Source organism: Mixophyes fleayi, chromosome 7 (genome assembly GCF_038048845.1).
Source record: "Mixophyes fleayi isolate aMixFle1 chromosome 7, aMixFle1.hap1, whole genome shotgun sequence".
Classification (NCBI taxonomy): domain Eukaryota; kingdom Metazoa; phylum Chordata; class Amphibia; order Anura; family Limnodynastidae; genus Mixophyes; species Mixophyes fleayi.
Genome location: NC_134408.1, coordinates 61,580,532 through 61,603,916, shown reverse-complemented (window position 1 = coordinate 61,603,916; position 23,385 = coordinate 61,580,532). Strand labels below are relative to the sequence as shown.

Below are 23,385 nucleotides of genomic sequence, written 5' to 3'. Positions count from 1 at the left end.
AGTCCAAGCAGGATTAGCCATCTTTCAATGACATCCCTTAGTTTTTGGAACAGATTGTCAGCTGTATGCCTCTTAGTGAAGCTGCTGATACACAGAGTAGCCTGCTTCTGAAAAATGTGACGTACATGCTGCTGCTGTCCCTGCTTGTGAAGGCGAATGACCAACCCAGTGGGCTGTCAGTCATAATCTTTACTTTGCCTAGTTCCGCTTGCCCACATATCTGTGGTTAAGTGAACAGTGGATGGAATGGCATATATTGTAGCCCAATTACATTTTTATGAACTTTCTGGTAGAGGTGAAGAATAGCTTTGAGTAAAATGGGGTCGTCATGGAATTTGGTAATAGGGACAGAAGACCTCAAGTAACTGTCTAAAACCAGCTGCATTAATAATTGACATTGGACGCAGATCTAATACTAGCATAGTCCTTATGGCGTCTAATCCGCTTTGCGACTGGGTGACCGATTTCATACTTGCTTCCTCTTGCAAAGGATTGTTCAACTGTAAATTATTGGTTCTGGGGATATTGATGAAGGTGTTGGGGGGGGGGGGGGATTGATTGCAGGTGCTGGAATGTAGATGAGAGAAGGGAGGCAGATGATGCTGGACTGCTTGTTACTTTTTTTTTTAACAAATTGCAAAACAAAACCAAAACACACAATGGTAATTCAGATCCAAAACAAAAACCCATGGGGGTCAGTGAGCATCTCTATGTCAAACTGACAGTCTGCACTTGGTCTAAGCCCACCTCATACAGCCTTTGCATCATTGACAACACCCACCACTAAACCCATAGTAAAGCAAAGTCTCACGGACCACTCGGCTGTACTCTCCCTTCACAACAAGCAGATGCAAGTCTAATAAAGCACTGTCTGTTACACAAAATTACATGGTTATATTTGCTGAACCCACCTGCGATTTCATTGGTTTAAGTCACAGTGATCATTCTCCATTTGTCTATTCATAGTAGCATTGCACCTCCAGCAGGAATGACAAGCAAGGAAATGCATGTAGGAGATATCCCAGTATTCTGTGGGACCAAGATTTGTACATGGTGGGCATGAGAAAGGGTGATCGGTTTTTTTGCAGATGGCTGCATAGGGCCATTTATGTTGAACAGGCTTTAAAAAAAAAAAAAAAAAAAAACGCGAGAGAGAGCAGCAGCTCCATTTCGGCAACTCTGAATTCTACAGTAGCCACGGCACTGTCAAGAAGCATCCGCGGCAGTGCTGTATTATATTTCAATACGGCACTGCCGCGGACGCTTCTTTGACAGCGCCGCGGCTGTACAGTACCGTTGGTTCGTGGAGAGGAGAGGTTTCTGGAGAACCAGAAACCCCCCCCTGCGTGCGCCAATGGCACAGTATATTTTTACTATTCAGCACAAATTACTTGTTTACATCTGATCTGCATAACACAGCATATTCTTAGCAACTGTGCAGTACAATCCCCCTCCACAAGCCTAAAAAAAACCAACCAAAAACCATTCAGCCCCATGGATAGCACAGTTACATAATGCCAAATTGTACTGATCTAGGGCGAACAGTCCAGATTTGTTGGACAAACACCACATTACACTCTGTCCAGATTCCAGGACAGTTGGGAGGTGAAGGGGCAAGTAAGTGTTTCAAAAGGGGCAGGAAGGGGGTGGCACTGTCCTTAAAGCCAAATGGTGAGAGTTATGCAGTTATAAAGTTATAATTTAAAGGTTTTTAGACTAAAGCAATAGTGGTCTCCTAAATCAAATACAAAGGCACATATGATTTTATTTATGCTTTTCATTTGTACAAATGTATTAACCACTTTTTTTGTTTGATTCTACTTCAAAATATAAAATGTATAAAAACAAAGTAACTGATTGGGTGGGCAGGACCCAGAGATTTTTATTTTTTTTGTTGCGCGCGCACACACACACACACACTATTCTGTGCTTTCACCAACCGTGGAAAGGTTTACATTTGTGCCTCTCCAACCCAGAGTATATGGAGTTTAATAAATGTGTTCTCTGGATGCTCTAGTATCCCCATGCTATAAACGTGGACATTTGACATTACAAGAGACCTGCAACTCAGGTGTACCCAAGTATTATTATTATCATCATCTTTGACTTATAAAGGCACCACAAAGGGTCCGCAGCGCCATACATTACATATACAGAAAACAGAGACTCAAGACACAACATGATACAAAAACAAAAATATCTACAAACACAGGTTACAGGGTAAAGTAAGTCAGATTATTTCTGGGACAGATAGTGAAAGAGAAGATAGAAATCAGCGAGAAGACTGAAGCTTAAGAAAACAGGAAAAACAGGGCTAGTGAAGATAGCCAAGAGGTACAGAGGGTAATGGAAAAGTAGAAGGAGCACATAAGGAAAGAGGGCCCTGCTCATGAGAGCTTACACCCTAAAAAGGGAAGGGGAGACACAAATAGGGTGGTACTAACTGGGGGGGGGCACTGCCAGGACAAGGAGCTTATGAGGAGGACTGATAGACTTGAAAGAAAAAGAAAAAAGAAAAAAAAAAAAAAGAGTTTTAAGGGCACGCTTGCAGCCTTTCAGAGTAGATGCTAACCTGATGGAACGTGGAAGATCGTTCCACAGCAGGGGAGCAGCCCAGGCAAAATCCTGAAGATGAGTGAGAGGAGGTAATCAGTGAAGTAGTGAGGCGGCCGTCACAGGCAGAGCGGAGGTAGAGATGAGATTGGAGATGTAGGAAGGGGAAGATTGACCAAGAGCTTTAAAGGTGAGGGTGAGGAGTTTAAATTTAATTCTGTAGGGTATGGGGAGCCAATGTAGAGACAAAGCAGTGGGAAAGAAAAATGAGGCGGGCAGCTGCATTGAGGAGAGACTTAAGAGGGTCAAGGCAGTTATCAGGTAGGCCAGAGAGAAGGAGGTTACAGTAGTCAAGGCGAGAGATAAGCAAGTGAACAAGGGTTTTTGTAGCTTCCACGGTGAGAAAGGGGCGTATCTTGGATATATTCCGAAGGTGGAAGTAGCAGGATTTTGAGAGGAACAGAATGTGAGGCTTGAATGAGAGGGAGAAATCAAGCATGACCCCAAGGCATCGGACTTGGGGGACAGAAACGGAGGTAGTGTTTTTAACAGAAATAGAGAGGGGGGGGGGGGTGTCATCAGCATAGAGGTGTTACTAGAGGCCAAAGGAGTGGATGAGGACACCAAGGGAGGAGGTGTAGAGGGAGAAAAGCAGGGGGCCAAGAACAGGCCTTGAGGAACGCCAAGAGGTAGGGGAAGAGGGGGTGATGTAGAATCATGAGTGCAGACTGAAAAGGAGCGGTTGGTGAGGTAAGAGGAAAACTAGTGTTACATAGGCCTATAGATTTGAGAGATTGCAAGAGGAGTGTGTGGTCAACGGTATCGAATGCAGCAGAGAGGTCAAGAAGGATAAGAAGGGAGTAGTGTGTGTTGGATTTAGTGACCTTCATGAGGGCAGTTTCAGTGGAGTGGAGGGGTCGACAACCAGATTGGACCGGGTCAAGGAGTGAGTGAGAGGAGAGAAAGGAAGAGACTGTTGTAGACAACCCATTCAAGGAGTTTGGAGGCAAAAGGAAGAAGCGAAATATGGTGGTAATTAGAGGGAGGCGGGATCAAGGGACGGTTTCTTGAGTATGGGGGAGACAAGAGCATGTTTAAAAGAGGAGGGGAAGACTCCAGAGGAGAGGGATAGGTTAAGGAGGTGTGCAAGATGGGAGCAGGCTTCAAGAGAGGAAGCGGAGGAGGTGGGAGGGGATTGGGTCCGAGTGCAAGTGAAGGGGGAGAGGAAGAGAGAAGGGTATGAACTTCATCTGCAGTTACTGGAATGAAGGAAGAGAAGGAGGGTGAGCTAGCGGGAGGGGAGAAATGAGATAGCAGCAGCAGAGTAGGGTGAGAAGGGGGGACAGGTTGGGCATGGAGGGGGGAGAGGGTGGGGTAAAAAGGGACTGCTGGGAGATGTCATGACGTATAGACTCAATCTTGGAGGTGAAGTGGGTAGCAAAGTCGACAGCAGAGAGCGTGGGAGTTGAAGGTGGCAAAAAGCCGATGGGGGTTGGAGTATTGGGAAGAAATGAGCTTTAAAGAAAGATGGTTTAGAGAGCGATAGGGCCAAACTATAAGAGGCATGTATGAACTTGAAGTGGAGGAAGTCAGCATGAGTGCGTGACTTTCTCCAGAGCCGTTCTGCACTGCGGGAACATTTTTGAAGATAGCGGGTAAGTTTAGTGTGGCAGGGACTGAAAGCCTGACGGTGACAGCCGGGTTCGACAGAGTCAAGTGCAGCGGTGAGTGCGATTGTAACAGGAGACAGCCTTATCGGGGCAAGAAATAGTGGTGAAGGGGGAGGAGCGAGCTCAGGGAGGAGGAGAAACTGGTAGGGACAACTGTGTCAAGATTACGCTTGGTGAGAGTAACCTTGGGGGACGGGGATGATGAGAGGGGTGGAGAGATGCTAAAAAGAGAAGGTGAATTAATGAGTTCAGAGACAGTACCGAGGTATGAAAAAAAACAGATCTAGGGAGTGGCCACTGCGGTGGGATGGAGAGGAGGTCCATTGATGAGGGAGGGAAGGTCAGAAGAGAGAAAGTGAGGGAGCCAGGTGGCAAAGTGATCAAGAAATTGGGAGACAGGATGGTAGAAAACTGCAACAAGGAGGTGGACTGGGTGGAATAGGTGGATAGAGTACCTCAAAGGAGGAGAAGAGGGGGAGGGTTCAGGGGGAAGAACCCGAAATGAACAGGAGGCGAGAAGTATGCCGACACCACCACTTTGCCGTTCCCCAGGTCTGGGTGTGTGGGAGAAGGACAAGCCCCCAAAAGAGAGGAGCAGCTGGAGAGCTAGTGTCCTCAAGGGATAGCCAAGTTTCAGTGATGGCAAGCAGGTTGAAGGATCTAGAGATAAAGAGATCATGGATAGAGGTCAATTTGTTACAGACTGATCTGGCATTCCAGAGCCAACAGGATAGTGGAAGAGAGGGAAGAGGAGAGATGTGGATGAGATTGTTGGGGTTGCTCATCTGCAAGGGTGAGTATGATATGGAGCAAGGGGAATGACAGGAAGAGAGGGTTGGAATTGGACGAGAAGCAGAAATAAGAGGGGATTTGTCAGCAGACAGGAGATGAGGGACAGGGGAGCAGTGGAGATGGGGCAGATAAGGGGGTTTAAGAATGGGAGAGGCAGAAGGTAGGAGTGACGTGAGGGAGTAGATTACCTGGGGGGAAAGAGAGGGAGGTAGTAAGTAGGAATAGACTGATGCTGAGAGAAGAGCAGCAAAGAGGATAAAAGGGAAAGGTTGTGAGGAAAGGGAGGAGAGAGGAAAAGATGGAAGAGGGGCCAGTGTGTTAGATCAGGGGCCCAGAGGCACAGAAGAGAAGAGAAGTGAAATAGGGAGGGGGGTGGGAAGCGAGAGGGGGGGGGGGGGGGGGGGGAGAGGAGAAGGAAGAATATGGAAAGGTTGGACATGGAAAGCAAGGGGATAGAGGCAAGGGACAAAAGTGAAAGAGGAGTAAATCATGATAAAGCTAGAGAAGGTGTGGAATAGACAGTTGAAAGAGGAGTGAGGAAATGGTGAGAGCACAAGAGGTGAGTAAAATGAAAGAGTGCAGGGGTAGAAGGAGAGAAAAGAGAAGGTAGAGATGTAAAGTATGAGTCAGGGAATAGGAAGCAGTAAGGACAGCAGAGATACCAGATGAGTGTGTTTAGAAAAAACAGTTAGATTAGACAGTGACATCAGGCATGATTGGAAGGCAATAGTATAACATAAGGCATAATACAAGGTGCACTGAGCTGGTTATACAAGTCCACAGGACAAGAGGGAGCCAGTTCAAAGTTCAAGCTAAGTGGAGCGACAGTGTGGTTTAAAAGTGGGAATCCTAGCAGCATAAGAGGAATCACCAAGTCATAATACTGCAGCAGGCCTGAATAAATTTGAGAAACAGTTCACCAGGGCGAGTCCAGGCAGTTAATCCAGGTGGTAGAGGATATCAGAGCTCAGGTCTGAATGTTGACTGTTGTCCTCATGTAGCAGTGTTTGCAGGTAGAAGGTTCTCCTTCTGTTCATCTCTTGTATATCTTACTGTACTAACTAAATTAGTTAATACACTTGTAATAATCTCACTTAGAAGAATCTTCACTAGCTAACAGCCTCATAGGCTTAAACAGCCTAATCCTGCTGTTTAAATAGGTTAAAATAGCCATGTGACCACTTTCATGAATTAACCCCCACTAATCGCACACTACAAAGTAATAAAATTATTAAACAAACAAATACAGGGTAACCATACCATAGAACTACAATATCTGCACAATTGATCTTTTACAGATAGCTTGAGTACCTCACATATGCAGTGGCAGACTGGCCAAGGTATCAGCTTGCCTGATTGCAAGTGGGCACCTAATGAAGTGGGTCCCCTTAAACATTAGACAATATGTTAGGTACCTTTTTAGAAGCTTGAAGATATAATAGAAGTTCCAATATTACTATATGCAACATTTATGTTGCTTGTATTTTAAATATAAAGTATACTTGAAAAATGATTTAATTAATATAACAAAAAAAATAAAAAATAATTCCGATTTGGGTTATTGAGGCAAACACATAAGTTGTATAGGCTCGGATCTTTACTATTGCTACTGCGCAATGAAGGTTAGCTGGGAATCTAAGCCTGGGATTGTGACGTGCAGCCAGAGTCAATTTTGTATCAAGCTATTGCATACATTGCAAAGACAGCAAATACTTTTCATTGCATCTGCCTCAGTTTGAGAGTGTTTCGTCAGCTCTTCACCTTGTGCTTTGTGTTTTATAAAAAAAAAAAAAAAAAAAATTAATATTTTTTATATACTGTGGGCCTATGCCCTTTAGTTTAAGTATAATGCATTTTCTTTCATTGTATAACATTAGTACAAAAATACTAGGTAAAAAGTTATATTTAAGCTGCAGCCACAAATATATAGGCCTAACGCAAGTTCAATAAATGATACCATTTACTTCACAGTTAAATGACCAATTGTTAAAGTTGTTAATAATAGAGGCATCTATAAAACATTCCTATTGCTGTGTTCTTGTGGCATGATCCATTATGCACTTGTAGTAGAAACAAATAGGACCTCACTACCATACTGTAGAAGTTTGTTACAATACACTACAACAGTTTACAAACAAAATGCAGAAGACAGCAACACAATGTTAGCAAATGCACACATACATAACCAACTCATGGCAAAAGCTGGATTCAACATTTAATTGTAGATGTTCATTTTTACCCACAGGGATTATTTTTTTTTTCAATTAAGTTTTAATTTCAGAAAGATCACCCAAACCAGCACAGAAAATAAAAGCATAAATCAGTTCAGCATTATCATTTGGCATGTGTTTAAAGGTGTTCTGTGAGTTACTACTTTCAGTTGTGCCAAGTAATGATGGTACAGGACAGGGACTTTTTGGTTTATTGACTGAAACAATACAGTATCTTAAAATTGATCCCAAAAAATGTTTATCTGATCATACAGATGGAGCTGCAAGCTATCATGGTTCACAAAGTAAAGTTACTGATCAGCATGTTCAAAAATAAGTTTAAGTAATATTTGATACATTAAGGTTATTTGACTTACATGCTCACTAGACATCGAGTCTAGAATTAAGATAAATAAGAATTGTCAATTTTTAAGCAAAGTCAGTTTTCATTTGTTGCGGTTGTCATACTTACATGGAAAAAAATAAATAAATAAATATATATATATATATACACAGATTTCATATGCAAATACTTTGGACAAATACAGCCATCCTAAGTTCACAGTTATAGGCAGATATGCAAATAAAATAATGAACAAACAATGCTCTGTATACAAAAAAGTGATTATCAAAGCTTTTTTTTTTTTTTTTTTAAATATAGAGAAATTAAAGTGCTCAAATTGATGCCGTAGCTAGAAAACAACACTCAAAACCATTCCGAATAGAGCCAGCCGCTCATCCTACCACACGTCTTACCTAACCAACAGCTCTGACCATCAACAGTACCATACACCGCTCATCAAACGTGCACCTTATAAAACTTGGAAGGGCGTGGTGATTGGGTAATAAATGAATTCCTGGACGGCTGCCTATTAATCTCCTATACTTCATCTCCTTGTAACAATATCACGTGTCAGACAATGAGTTAGGTGGTTTACATCATTATATGCTTCACCAACAAAATATGTTAAATAATGAAGTCCCATTGTTTTATGACTTTCAGAATAATGAGTGATACAACTATCTAAAGACAATGCATTTAAATAATTTCAGGATAATCTGTAAAACTATTTAAAAGCCTTAAGGAGAAAGTGACACCTTGTTTATGTATGTCTACGGCCACTAGTTTTAAAACTAGTATTTGTAAAGTATTTATAATGCTCAGGTTACTCCTCTGCAGTTCAGCAATCGCACCTAAGTTGTCACTATCTGATAATTGCTGCTTGTTATTCCTTTCCAAGGGGCGCATGCGCACATTTTGATTGTCAAGCCGCAGCCCCGCCCGTCGTTTTGCGCCTGCGCAGTAGCATTCTTCTCTTTGGCAGTCTCCATTCCGTCGCTGGGTTCGCGTTGACTGACCAGAGTCCGCGAATCAATTCGCCTTGGTAAGTGATGCTTTCGGTAACCCGCAACCAGGGCAGTGTAGCAGCATTGCCTGTCAGTGTGTGTTGTGATATATTGGGAGAGAAGCCTTTAATCAAGGAATATAGTGGATAAGCTAAGGCTAAGAAGGAAGGGCCGTGCCCGAGATAGTTTCCGGGTTTTTACTAGTAAAGATCTGTCTTTCAAACTGGCCCTGTAATATTATCAGGATCATTGATATATGGAATCCTACCCTTATCTGATGCTAGCCGTTCTAGAACGCAGGTAACTTATTTCCGGCCCGTCTAAGTCCCCGGGGTTTTGTCAATGATGCTGACGGTTTATGGACCGTGAGGTTGAAGCCTCATTCATCAAGACTGTCAGAAATTATGTTGGTTTACTAAACGTGATTATCCCACGGATCATATAATGCAGCCTTCCATGCCATGGTGCTTGGGGGATTATGCATTTTTAAAGCAAGGTAAATGCAGGTTAAATGGGTATTACATTATTACCACTTTGTAATGGCAGTAAAACCTAGTGCGTTGAGCTCCCTGTAGGCTTACATTATGCTTGTATCTATGACATAAGTGGGTGGATAGCCTTCTGCAAACGAAACACTAGGAAACTGTTGTAATAGTGGTATTGGGTATGGTGACAGCAGAAACTATGGGCTCTAGTGTTGCCCCTACTCACACATGTTTAAGTGCCAGATATTATCCTTTATTGCACTGACATATTATGCAGTGCTATACAGAGAATTTTCCCAGTCACACACTAGGTTCTGTTTCATCAGAAGCCAATTTACAAGTATGACTTTTATTCTGTGGAAGGGAAGCATATGCTAATGATCTGATTGCCTTCTTTTATACAACAATGCCACTGAGAGATGCTGACACCCCAGTGAAATGTACCCATTGTCTTTGTTAAAAATATTTTTAGTATTATTTAATAATTTAATATTTTAAAGCCCCAATTTTTTTTTTGTAGATTATTTTTTATTTTAAATACGCAACTAACTCATTTTAAACTGGACCTGTTGCAGACAACTGACTACACATTAAAAGGATGTCTGAATAGGCCAAATATAAATATACCGTTCATTTACTATGTTTAACAACTTCCCATTTCTTGCTAAAATCACTTTGTTTCCACATGAAGATGGGTCCTCTGCTAACAATTAGTATACAGAGTCATCAAAATTACTAAATTATTTTCAAAAGTGGAAGATGTGCAGTATGAGTAACCCAAGTGAGGGCCAGTGTTAGGAATATATATATATATATATATATATATATATATATATATATATATATATATATATATAATAATGCGTATATATATAATCTGGTTTAGGTATTTCCAATCATAGACCAGTGTCGTTTATATGCCGCAAAAATGGTGCGGAGGCTTATACTTTATCCTAGTTTCATTTCTCGACTGAATGCTTAAAAATGTTACTGCAAATTTGAACATCTCCAAAATCTAAGTTCTTACTACATTGTTTGTTTGGTATTAAAGTCAGTTGCATTCACAATGCTGTAATTCACATTGTTTCCTTTTGTGTCTTGTATGCATCTGGTAATAAAGGGCCCGATGCTGAGTTAGATGCAAATGGTGTGTAATTTCTGCAATTTTACAAAAAAAATGCACACAAAAATAGCGTTTTTATGGCCATGTGCTGAACCATATCCTTCATAAAATACTTTGTTAAAAAGATACAACAGTTGCTGTTTAAAGAAAAAAAAACTTGTTTCACAGTGGGAATACTCAAATCTTTCTCTTTTTTTTGTTATAAAGTTTTATAGATTTCACTAAGGAAAAACAAAACCAGAATGTCTCTACACCAGTTCTTACTTGAACCCATCAGCTGCCATGCCTGGAATAAAGATAGAACTCGTAAGCACCATCTGTCAATATCTTGTTTTCTTTAATTGCTAAATCAAAGCCTAAATGGTTTAATTTGTAATATTCACATTTGACGATTTGTAGAAGTTCATAAAACTTCTTTTTTCTGATGTGGCTTTCCATGTAGCATTTGGGGGGTACCTGTCCCTTAGCCTGGAATTCCCAGCCCGCTACCTGATATTAGACGATGCACAAGCCAATAACTTTGTTTGCTCACAACACGGGGACTGGATGTGTATCCATCACTCTCATAGAACTCTGCATAAGGGGTCAGATTAGAAAGAGAAATTCTTTAAAGCTGCATTTCCACATTTACGATTGTAGTTAGGACTAAATATATTTTTTATAAACTCTGTTTGTAAAACATGCAACTACAAAGACATTATTTTGGGGGTTACTGACAATGGGGAGAACTAGATGAAAAATTTACTCCTCCAGCTTAACTCCTTCTAAAACTAAGCGGCATACTCTTACTTTTTTAAATTTATTTATTTTTGTTAACTTCCCTCATCATGGGGGGGTGGGGGTGTTAGACCTAAGTCCTGCCATTCTTTGAAGAAGATTTTTTAAAGACTGCATCTTATCAATTTATTGCTTTGGTTTCAGGGGCGCACGGAGGATTGTTGGGGGGGGGGGGTTTCCCCCGCCGACCCCCCGCCGACCCCCCCAAAAAAAACAATACAGCACCGCCGCGGACGCTTCTTTGACAGCGCCGCGGCTGCTGTATAGGACAGTGGCCACCTAGTTAGCGCAGGGGGGGGGTTTCTAGAGACTCAGAAACTCCCCCTGCGTGCGCCACTGGGTTTAGCAGAACCTCAATGACATATTACAGTTGTTCTCACCTAGCTTTGTGAACTTAATACTATTGTTGGGGAAGCTCCACCTACTGGAGGGAGGGCACTTTTCATAAAAAGTCTACTCCTGAAACTTAACCCCTCCTAGAGCCTAGCAAGATCAATTTTAATGTCGTTTTTTTTTTTTTTTTTTTAAATGCCCTTGGCACGATAGGATGTTTGGCCCAGGCTCTTCACATTCTTCAAAGAAAATAGTCAGAAGGTTACATCTGCTGTTTGGCTTTAGTCCGGCTATGTATGACACCTGGGGGTAAATGTATAAAGCTGAGAGTTTTCCAGCAGGTTTGAAAAGTGGAGATATTGCCTATAGCAACCAATCAGATTCTAGCTGTCATTTTATAGAATGTACTAAATAAATGATAGCTAGAATCTGATTGGTTTTTCAAACACGCCGAAAAAAATCTCAGTTTGATACATTTACCCCCTGGACTGTGAAACTTTATTGTAGAAAACTGTAGAATAAAATAACCTCACTTGTTTTTATTACGCTTGCTCTCTACTGGCTAAAAGACCACATTCCTCTCAATATATTTTCTGTGAAGACCTTTTACACACATATATATATATATATATATATATATTTTATTGGGTCAACTTGTATGTTCTTTTAAATTTCTTCTGTGCAGTTAGTAAGATGAATAATGCTTCTTTTTAAAGGTTCTAAAAAGTGTATTTATGGGTGCTTATGTGCTGCTGTTCATATTTCTTCCCAGAAATTGCAATAAGTCCCAATAACCATGAGGTTCATATCTACAAACAAAATGGGAACCAGTGGGTGAAGGTTCATGAGCTGAAGGAGCACAATGGACACATTACAGGTGAGATACTGAGCACTTGTGTGTGTTGTGTAAGATTGTAAGGCCTCATCCAGTGGCGGATCCGGGGGGGGGGGGCGATCGGGGCAATCGCCCCCCCTAGCAGGGACTTGCTGCCGACGGCAGTATGTGCAGGTCCGTTTAGCAGTGACAATGTGCTGCCCGGCTGCTCTGATTGTGTTTAAAACACAATCATAGCAGCCGGGCAGCACACTGTCACTGCCGAGCGGACCTGCACATAGTGTGCAGCCTCCGGCAGCCTTAGATGTCAAAAAAGGGGGCGGGGCCTAAATCGCCCGGGGTATAGCAATTTTCTAGATCCGCCCCTGGCCTCATCTACACTAGAAACAAAATTGTTCACCAAATCACGAACATACTTGGCTGTCAAAGGAAGCATTGGCCCGTAGGGCATAAGCCGGTCCTGTATACACACTAACATTAGGTGAGCAAACATAGACCATACTATGTTGCAGATTCGTCCAGCACATTTGTGTGTACGGAGGACAGGTTTATTATCGACAGCAATGATTTCCACTGTTCAGGGTTTGTTCACCATGTGGTGAACTCAGCTGAAATTACTGGTGGACAATATTGTGTTTTTTACTAGTGTATAATAAGCAGAGCAAAAAATTGAGATTTTGATTGTTACAATTATAAAACTTTACATTTTTTGCTGTTCCTTGTTTCTGTTTACTCAGCGATTATTTTCCCACTTACAATTGGCTATTTGTATAAACTGACATCTGTTCTAGAATATCAACTTTTTGCTCACTGGGATTTGCCATGGTAATAATCTCCTAAGTGGTCAATACTCTGCTTAGTGTGCATTTTAAATGACAAACTTCAGAATATACTTTCATGACGAATATATGTTAGCCTTCAGTATTAAGTGCTTTTTAAATGCATAATCTATTTTGTTTTCTAGGCATTGATTGGGCTCCTAAAAGTGATCGCATAGTGACATGTGGAGCTGATCGCAATGCATATGTGTGGAGCCAGAAAGATGGCGTGTGGAAGCCCACACTTGTTATCCTGCGTATAAACCGAGCAGCAACTTATGTCAAGTGGTCTCCTTTGGAGAATAAGTTTGCAGTGGGGAGCGGAGCACGACTCATATCTGTGTGTTACTTCGAATCCGAAAATGACTGGTGAGCGCTTCCTTAGTGCCCTTGTTTTTTCTATATCATCCTTCTAAAAGTAAAGCTCTTTTATTTGCATAGTGTGACAAATAGAAAACATGTTCACTGTGCTAATAAAATGCTGAGCGCTGCTCTGGTCCTCTCCCGCCAGCCCCCTGCTTCATACCAGCTCCTCACATTGAAGTAGGGGGTGTGGCAGTTGGACATTTTGCATGCTAGTTAGTTCAGTTTCCTTGCTGATAGTGCGATATGGGTGTTTGTTTTTTGCTTTTTTTTCTTGTGTTCATTTTTGTCTGTCTCAATGCTAGGTGGGTGAGTAAACACATCAAAAAGCCAATTCGTTCTACTGTGCTAAGCCTGGACTGGCACCCCAATAATGTTCTTCTAGCAGCTGGATCTTGTGACTTTAAGACCAGGTGTAGTATTTATTTTATTCATTGTTGCGCCATCTATAGAACTGTCCATTCTCTTATTGGATGCATTGGGAAACATCAGTCTTCAGCAGGTTAGCATTAATATTGCTGCTGGAGCACTTTTAGATGAGAGCTTTACATCCATGGTTGCATAGGGTACTAATGGTATGGAGTCCTTTTGCCAGAAGTTTCTGTTCCATATGCTACTTGTAGTGTAGCAATCAAATTAATTTTGTATTGTGATGCTATACAGATGTTGAAGGGGTCCATAGTAGACCACTCTGGAATATTGCATATACCTGGCCCCTAAAGCAGAGTAATTCAGTCCTCTCTCCAGGTATCTCTAATAGGTCTTGATGCTTTGCTGCAAAAAAAAATACATTAAGGAAAAAGCTGGAAACTCACCGGGGTGCACGTTCACTTAATTTTTGAATTTGCTGATAAGTGAGTTTGCACCCGTGTGAGTCACCAGTTTTTTGTTTGTTTTTTTTTCTTTCTGGTTTCTTTTTTTGTTTTTTTTTTTTTCTTTTGCAGTTATGGGTGAAGGGTAGCACCTCCCAGCGCTACCATTATTGGGTAAATCATTTTTTTTTTTTTATTATTATAGAATGTCATTTCCTGTGGTGCGGCTATTTGCTGTCTATTAAAGTTTCTCATGATTTCCCTGTGTGAAAACTTGTGGGATATGTTCAAACACCTTCTGGAGTATTTTAGAAGAAATCTTGATTGTAACTGAGACACATTGGTCCAGATTGATAGGTTTTTGCCATTATATGCTGATATTTACTGTGTTTTATTGATTTTGAGGTCCGTTCTACATTGTGTGGTTTCTACTTACAGAGTGTTTTCTGCATACATTAAGGAAGTCGATGAGAAGCCGGCTAGTACTCCTTGGGGATCCAAAATGCCTTTTGGGCAGCTCATGTCAGAGTTTGGAGGAGCTGGAAGCGGTGGCTGGGTTCATAGTGTCAGCTTTTCTGCCAGTGGAAATCGATTGGCCTGGGTCAGTCACGACAGCATTGTGTCTGTAGTTGATGCTTCAAAAAACATGAGGCAAGTTCCACTGTGTGATTTTAAAAAAAAATGTAATGTATTGATTATTTATCTTTCTGCAAATGGACTATTGCTGGCTTGAAAATAACCCACCATAAAAAGTAAATTGAGGTATCCAGAGATGATGATTGTGTCTGCTGCCACCTCCATCATTGACCATGTGATCTGCTGTGAGAATATATGTGTAATTATAACATACTGTATACAGTCCTCACCATATTTTGTAGTTCACTAAGTCAGGATTAAGCTTGGGAGCAGAGGTGAGTGATTGATTCAAGTATTGGTAAAATGTAATTAGCTTTCAGTAAGAGAGTTAAGATAATAATTTACTAATTATGTAGATTTGTAAATTAATGATTATTCTACTTTTTAAATTTTTTTGTTATAATGTCAGTGATGTTGTCAAACCTGTTTGGTCTGTAGGGTTTTATCTCCAACTAATGACAGAGGTGGTTAAGCTAGTTTGGGTGACTAATAAGCAGATCTATGAGCTAGCTGTTTAAGCTCCCTGGAAAGGATTTCCTGTAGATGGAGTGTCTGCTAGAACTTGAGGACTTACAGTAGACAGTTGGGCACAGTATCCATTACCCTATTTCTTTGTGCTTGTGGTTACCACCTCAGTGGTTTTCTAGTTAATAGAAACTGTTATCCTGATTCTTCTGGATACTGATGCTTTTTTGTTGGTTTTTGAGGGTTGTTTTTATTATGAAGGAGGAAGGACAAAGTACCATATTCTGACTCATGCTTTAATGAAAAAGAAGGGGAAAGACTGCAAAGGAAATACAGTTGAGATTAAGAACTGATATAAAAAATTCTTTGTACTGCAGTATTGAAAGCCGGGAACATATGGATATGTTTGGTTTTGTTTGTGTCCAGCTGAATGTAATGTTACTCTCAACTGTGGCTCGAGTAGACCTCTTATTTCCATCCATAAGCTTAAAAAAAGTGTAATGCCCATCCATAATTACTGAAACATCTTATGCTAATATTTATTTTCTGTTTAAAGTAGTTTAGTTTCTCTAAATTTAGTAGGGAGCAGAAGAACATGCAATTCTTATCATTTTCAATGTGAGGATGAAGTGCAAAATATTGCAATATTGTCTTGCTTTTTAATTAAGCATGTGTAATTGTTGGATTATTGGAAGTCTAGCTCTTAAAGCTAGGATAAGTAATTATTGCACATTTAAGAGAAGACAAGATAGAAGAGTGCTAATCTTATAAGGAAGAAAGAATTATAATGTCATAAATGCACCATGTGTTTTCTTTTCTATTTGTTTGTTTTGTGTTTTATACTAATGCTCTGTTATACACAATAAACTGGATGTATAATATAATTGTCTGTTTCTAGTGTTTCCCAGCTGAAGACTGAATTCTTACCTCTTCTTAGTGTCATATTTGTGTCAGAGAACAGTGTCATTGCAGCTGTAAGTATCTTATAACCTTAACTACACAATTTAAAACTTTTTTTTTTTTCTTGGGGTGGAGGGTCTGAAAAACAATAAATTATGAGCTTATATATTAACTATTTTGTATTTTCATTTAATGGAATAAAAAACATCAAATATTGACGTAGAATCACTGTAATGAAAGTGTTGTATTGTATATTACAATAAGTTGGTGTCCTGTAACTAGTGTAATATTTTCTCTTATGGCATATACATATTGGCTTTGCATGCCTTGCAAAGGTCAGTTGCACTTATAGGCATTCAACTGCATGGGAAGGAATAAAACACAACTCTGATTCAGTGATTCCTATAAGAAAACCATATGACTGTCCACACAAGCAATCACAGCGTGGTCCATTACATCACAAGAATGTATTGTGAGTGTTCATTACAAATAAAAGTAGGACAATGAACACATACATGCACTAACACAGGTATTTAAAGACCAATGAAAGTTGTTGGACATGAGAAAGAAAAGTTAGGGATAAAAACTTCAGCAGTAGAGACATTTATTCCAACAATAAAAATGTAGACTTTATTGCAAAATTGTATATAGCAATATGCAATTCAAAAATGTTTTTACCTTTACTAAATACAAGATCAGTCCAGTAGTTTATGCTGAATCAGCGTATTGCTGATATAGAGCACTGTGGTTTTTTGGTCAGAAAATCTCTTGTGTTCTATTTCGTTTATTTAGGTATTGTTCAGGAAAAGTTCTTTCTTGTATTGGACATGCCTTAAAATTGGTATTCTTTTGGTATAAAATTAAGAAACATGTTTAAAGAAGAAATGTTTTTTTATTCTTTCTAATGTGTAATTGATATTTTGTTATTTCAGGGTCATGATTGCTGTCCCATGCTTTTCACCTATGATGACCATGGCTCATTGACATTTGTATCAAAACTGGACATTCCAAAACAGAGCACCCAACGCAATATTTCTGCTATGGAACGCTTTAGAAACATGGACAAGAGAGCAACTACAGAGGACCGCAACACTACACTGGAGACTCTACATCAGAACAGCATCACGTAGGTGTAAACTAGTGGTATTCTAAGTAAACTGGGTAATGAAGCTTTCTGAGCAGAATCTTAGGGAAAAGGCACTGTTGTCTCCCTTAAACATGTTGGTCCTGATTCATTAATTAAAGGAAAGCAAAATAAATGAGTAACTTTTTACCATGGCAAAACCATGTTGCATTGGAGGAGGAGGTAAACAGACAGATTTATAGTTGGAGAGGGCATGTCCTAGATCAAGTTTCAATTTCAGTGTACAAAAAATATTGCTTTCAAGTATTTGTGTGCTACATGGAAAAAACAGCCAGTATTTAACTTATGTTAACTTATGTTCAAAATAATAAACTAATTTACACCCCTTGCATTGTAACATGGTTTTGTATAGGTGAAAACTTGCTCAATTTATTGCGTTACTTTCCTTAATGAATCGGGCCCATTATCTGCAATAGACTGCATGAAGAGGTGGTATGTCTGAAAAGGAGCATGTTGAACTATTAGTGGGCAGCACATGCTTCTCTATGAATTATTGCACGAGATTAGACTATGCATGTGTTTAGGCTTATTCAGCTAGTCCGTGTCGCTCAAAAGAACAGCCTTCATGATCAGCTAACTAGCTTAGCCTGAACGGCAATAGCACATTTTGCAGCCTATTTTGTCTAGAATCTTATGTGTCCACGTCAAATGTGTATGATACATGCATGTTTTTTCTACAGCACTGGGGGTAAGTGTTTTTTTTTATTTTCCTTATTTCTTAGTTTTGTGTGTGTGAGGGAAAGTGGGGGGGGGGGGGGGGTATTGTACCACTTTAACCAGTCTGTACATTTATATTAACGGCTCTACTCACATTAACATGTGGAGCCTCACCACAGTGACCTGGAGCCGTTCTTTACAGAATTTGGCCCCCGGATTGCTGTGCACTAGAATGAAAGTGAGTGCTATGTACAGCTCAGTGAAGAAGCCTGGATTTCCTATTTATTACAAGACATCCTGGTACTATTTCCTTAAGTTAAGGGAATCACTTGATGCTTTAGGTGAGATTGGTCTGTGGTGTCACTAACTGTTTTAAGGGAATATAAGGGAGAATGAATGGATAAGTGTGTATTTCTGAATCACTATAGAGCAGTGTAGTTAGAAATTAACCTATGTTTAGCTGACACAAGTAACATTAATGAAAGCAGTTATAACCCAGTCACTAAGGGTTTAACAGATTTATTCTAATCTAAAATGTTGGTTACCGAGACATTTATGATTGTTTTATGTGACATTCCCCAGTATTCGGGAGTGTTGTGTAATGGATTGAATTGTTTTGATATGCAAGTGCTAAGTTACTCTTTTTTTTTGTCTATTAATTATCTAATGACAGCAATTTAACAGCAATAATGCCCTCCTTTTATAGACTGCCGTTAACATAAATCAGAACCAAAATGTATGCCACGAATCCTGAGTAAGGAATGCAAACTAGCTAACAATAAAAAGAATGATGTCAAGATGGTATTAAAAGTTACAAAACAAAAAACAGTGCACATACCTTAGCAGTTCGGATTTATTTGAAATACAAAAATCGGATAATTCCTGTAATTCCTGTTTCATTTTGGTCTCCCAGCCAGGTGTCTATATATGATGGGGAAAAATCTGACTGCCGTAAATTCTGTACTACAGGCATTGATGGTGCAATGACTATTTGGGACTTCAAGGTGAGCTCCTCTGATTGGTTAAATTGATATTTGAATCTTTAGGAAGTGAAATATATAGAAAGGCTACTCATTTTAGATCAATTTAATATATTTAATTTACTTAGGCCGTTGTCACTGTAAAACAGATTATTGTAATTGCAGTTACTCTATAATTAAGCATGAATTTTCCAGTGACAACTTACTTTTACATACCAGATAGTAGCTACCCATTAGGGAATAGCTTATTATGTGAAGGTTTTCTTACCACCTTTTTCTGTAGTGAATCCATGACCCATTATGCCGTCACCAATCTGTGCTGTGGTACACCAATTGACAAATCTGCATGCATTGATTTAAATGAAAGCGCAAAAGTAACTATAGGATTTTCACCATTGCTAAAGGATTGTGTCACTACCTTGGATGGAAAACACAGGTGCATCAGTATTGCAAATGTTCTGTTCATTCCTTACTCTTTGTAGGCAGCATGCACTATTTTGTAATCTAATAACTTCAAAAGTTGTGCTAAGTGATCTTTGTAAGCATGTGTGTTTGAAAACCTTACACAGGTTATTTGTATGTAGTTAAATTTAAACCTTCGTTTTCTATTTTGATTTCACTCACTATATTTAATGGGCCATCAAATATTTTTTTTTTTGTTTTTAAGTCATGTGGTTTAAGAGTTTGAAGTTTTTAGAAATCCACAATTTTTGGCTTGTATGAATCTACAAAAACCTAATTTTCTCAGGCTAGGATTGAGAAATTTCAATTAAACAAAGACAAACAAACATTTTGTTCAGAATTGTACATGCTTTTAATTTAATTTATTCATTTTTACCACATGAAAAGGTTTGAGAATTTTAACAAGTTACGAACACCTTTATTCCTTGATGTTTTAACATTATCGATATCAAATTTTTAACTTAGGATGTCAATGGGAACAGCAGTTAGTTAAGTGTAGTTGCTCTGTCTATTTCATTGTTTACTGAATAAATAAAGGATTTGTGTTGGATATGTCAAATAAGACATCAGAAACAAACATCTTAAAATATATGTAACACAAATCCTGTATGTAAGTGTTAAAAGTACCAATAAACCTGAAATGCAAGTTCCTCTATATAAAGAACCTTCTAATAACATTCAAAAGTATATATGTAAAATGTACTATACTTTACCAGACATATGTTATATCACTATTTACATTTTACTCTGCAGCTGAATGTTGCCTATTCTGTGTAACATGTCATTATATTCTAAAAGAGGCTGACTGCCTTGTGATTCATTGGGATTAATGTCAGGAAGTTTGCTGTGTGTAGGACACTCCCTATCACAACCTTATTTCAAATAAGCAGCCGATAAGCTCCTGAAAGGTTTACATTTATTATATTTGTAGTTCTTTTATGTAAGCTAAGTTGTATTTTGGGTTCAGTGGTCCTTTTAATCATTTTATTAAAATGGAATAATGATCTTATATAGAGCCTTATTCTAAGTGATTAGTGATTATAATGGATGTCCATAAATGTCAGGACTGAGAAAGCGAATTTAATGTTTGAACCTTTTATACTTTCAGACCCTGGAGTCTTACATTCAAGGCCTGCGTATTATGTAATATAACAGACAGACATCAGAAGATTAAGTGGCAGAATCATGCTGTGAACACCCACTGACTTGTTGATGAACCATCCAGCAGTGAAAATCATTTATCTAAGGGCCATTTAAAAAATATCTGATTCTGGAAATGTCTGGTCTTTTTCTTTTAAAGCACAGTGTATTTAATTTTACATTTGAGGCATATGGCTTATTAATCAACCGAAACAATTGAAACAAACTAAAATCTGACATTTTCTTGTCAGTAAATGACATTATTTATGAAAACTGTGCAGGACCATAGATACCCGAAATAAATAAAAAATATACAATGATTTGTTTTTTTTGTGTTTTTTTAACGAAGTATTCTAAGCCATTATACTAGCCTACTGAAATAGGTTAGATAAACCTTGAAGAAAAATCAGATGTAAATAAAAAAAAAAAATACGCACAATATTAAGTAATTACAGTACCATACTCATGAGAATAGAAGTATGAGGATGTTCTGTGTGTGCAATATAAGGCTTTATCCCCATGCGTTGTGTCTTCACATCATACAGAAATGGCAGTCTGCATTCAGAAAACTTCCACTCCAGAGAAATAACTAGGAACTGTTATTAATGGTCCAGGTCTCATAGATGCACAGCACTTGGCAGAATGATGCACTTTCACATTGGGAACCCTCAGTGATCACATTTACCATGCTCGTCTGCAGGAGTTGAGAGCTATTGGGCCTAACATAACCCTGGCTGGCTCCCATTTATTCACAATGTTGTGTCTGCTCACTCTTAACCAGTGGCTAGTGGTGAAGAGAGCTCTTAGAATTCACCAGGAGCAATTCCACCACACGCCTAAATCAGTACTCCTAATGTTGGTACAGAACATCAACTTGCAAAGTATGGTTTTAATAATATTTATTCTATAAATAGGTTACCGAATGGCTATTAAACGTATAAATGGCCACGGTATTCAGTTATACTGTAAATCAAAACATAACAGGCATGGTATAACAGGCACGGTCTACTTAACAAGAAAGTCCCTGGAGTGATCCTTCTTGGAAGTAGTACAGTGATTACCATACTTTTATGACAGCAATGTGGTTGCTAAATCCACTGTTACAAAGCTGTTTGCACAACTCTCACTGGCACGATCAAGCATCACTTCATGCATTCTGTGGTTCCACAGCAGTGTGTACTGGGAGGGAAATAGGTACTGTCCATGTACTGATTAGTTCCCTTTATCTTCTGCATTTGAACAGGCACAAACCCCATTCCATACATACTCTCACCCCCTGCTGTGGATGTTCTGCAAAGTCAATCTAAGTCTATAGGTGTAATTTACAATGGAAATAGACTTTGCACAACAAAAGGGTATAAACACATCAGATAGGGGTACATAACAGTCAACCTCCCAATGTAACCCTTTGTGTCTGTGATGACTGGCTCCTGTGTCGTTATTCTTGCTGGGACATGGATCTGTACTATGGCATAGATATTACAAATTAATGATTAACCCAATGGCCTTCTCTCTTTCCTAGAACAATTACCATATTATCAGATCTTCATACATATGTTACCGATTATAACAACATGGCTAAATTTGCAAAGTATTGGGGAGCTATCTGCATTATTTCTGATGAAAGCGGTCACAGGCTAACGTAATCCTTATTGATATTGACTGCTACCCCACTCTCTTCACACAGGTGTTCTAAATTAGAGGATACACAAACGAAAAGTATAGTTTTAAAATTATTTAAAAAAAACAAAAAACAATCTGATTTCTAGTTCCTATATATGTTCCTCAATGAAAGAAAACCCTCATATTAAGCAATAAAATAATTAGAGGATCACTACATATATTTTTCATTTTGATACAGTAACATAAAGTATCGGTATTTTGTCGGCCCACCTTTGGCCATTCTACAAGGTCTGACTCATTCTTACTAGGATGGCTTTCAAAAGCTAGTTTGTTTCAAATTCTGTGCTAAACTGTCTCCTACCCTTTTATCGCACAGCTGCTCAGGGACTAAATTCTAGTTTGTGGGATTATTTTAACTAGAGATGTACACAGACCTCATGTTTTGCTTCTAAAACCATCTCCATGATTTGGTTTTGGATCTGAATTTAATTAAAAAAAATGATAAATTAGATAAAATGTGATTTTGAGCTGTTTTTGTTCCCACATTACTATTTATACCATTAATGTTCATTTACAGTAATTAATAGTATTTTCTAATCTCTTCACAACTGTCAAAATTTTCACCAATTTTGGCCAAAGGCTGCAGTGGGCTGGCTGGCTAAAATTAGTGACTGAGCAGCAACACAAATACATGGCAGCTTAATATAATCCCTATGAAACATAGTGGCACATCAGTGGGCATAAGGTGTGGAATTCCACCATGTCACTGTCTCTTCAGTTGGTGGCATGACAGGTATTTTTTTCGGAAACTGCTGCAATGATAGACACTGTGGTTCAATAAAAGGTAAGCCAAACTTTAAAAATATTAACAATATTATTTTTAAAATAAAAATATCAATGTACTTTTTTATTTTAATGACTTCTGGTTTTTATTTCTCTCCCAAAAAAAAGCAAAAAATAAAAAGATTGTAATTTCCATAAAAATGCCTTTTAGTAAAGAAGATTTACACGTGATAAAAGGTTTGAGGGAATCCAAGAATTACAGCAGCCGTCAATTTTTATTGGACCGGAAGCGGATTAGATAAATTTCTTAGAAAAGTTTGGGTAAGAGGGTTAGTCGACCGCCTCATTGCTAGTGGCAGACAAAGGTCATCGCGCACTGAAGGAAACATCGCCCTTGTCAGAGATCTTATCCTGAGTCAAGAGGATGCTCCGGATACTCCTAGAACAACACATCAAATATTCAGAGAAGCAGGAATT

At 39.0% G+C, this 23,385-nt stretch overlaps 2 protein-coding genes across 3 annotated transcripts in view; one reads left to right on the top strand and one right to left on the bottom strand.

Annotated features, from left to right (window-relative positions):
- The window catches only part of KPNA7 (karyopherin subunit alpha 7), a 65,639-nt gene extending 57,582 nt beyond the window's left edge, over positions 1 to 8,057 (bottom strand). The window contains exon 1 of one of the 2 annotated variants that reach the window (XM_075179917.1): positions 7,982 to 8,057. Coding sequence is in view for 1 of the 2 variants with exons in the window: in XM_075179916.1 (XP_075036017.1) it covers positions 912 to 923 (12 nt within the window). In the remaining variant the exon portion in view is untranslated. Of the gene's footprint in view, positions 1 to 911; positions 987 to 7,981 lie in introns of those variants that run through there. The other variant, XM_075179916.1, reaches the window with a different exon arrangement.
- A 444-nt stretch (positions 8,058 to 8,501) lies between these two features.
- ARPC1A (actin related protein 2/3 complex subunit 1A) lies at positions 8,502 to 20,820 on the top strand. Its single transcript, XM_075179915.1, has 10 exons — positions 8,502 to 8,610; positions 10,388 to 10,486; positions 12,063 to 12,167; positions 13,090 to 13,312; positions 13,612 to 13,719; positions 14,557 to 14,769; positions 16,118 to 16,193; positions 17,052 to 17,245; positions 18,834 to 18,924; positions 20,471 to 20,820. Exons 2-10 carry the CDS (start codon positions 10,423 to 10,425, stop codon positions 20,507 to 20,509), a joined length of 1,113 nt encoding a protein of 370 aa, XP_075036016.1. The 5' UTR covers positions 8,502 to 8,610; positions 10,388 to 10,422; the 3' UTR covers positions 20,510 to 20,820.
- Positions 20,821 to 23,385: the final 2,565 nt, after the last annotated feature.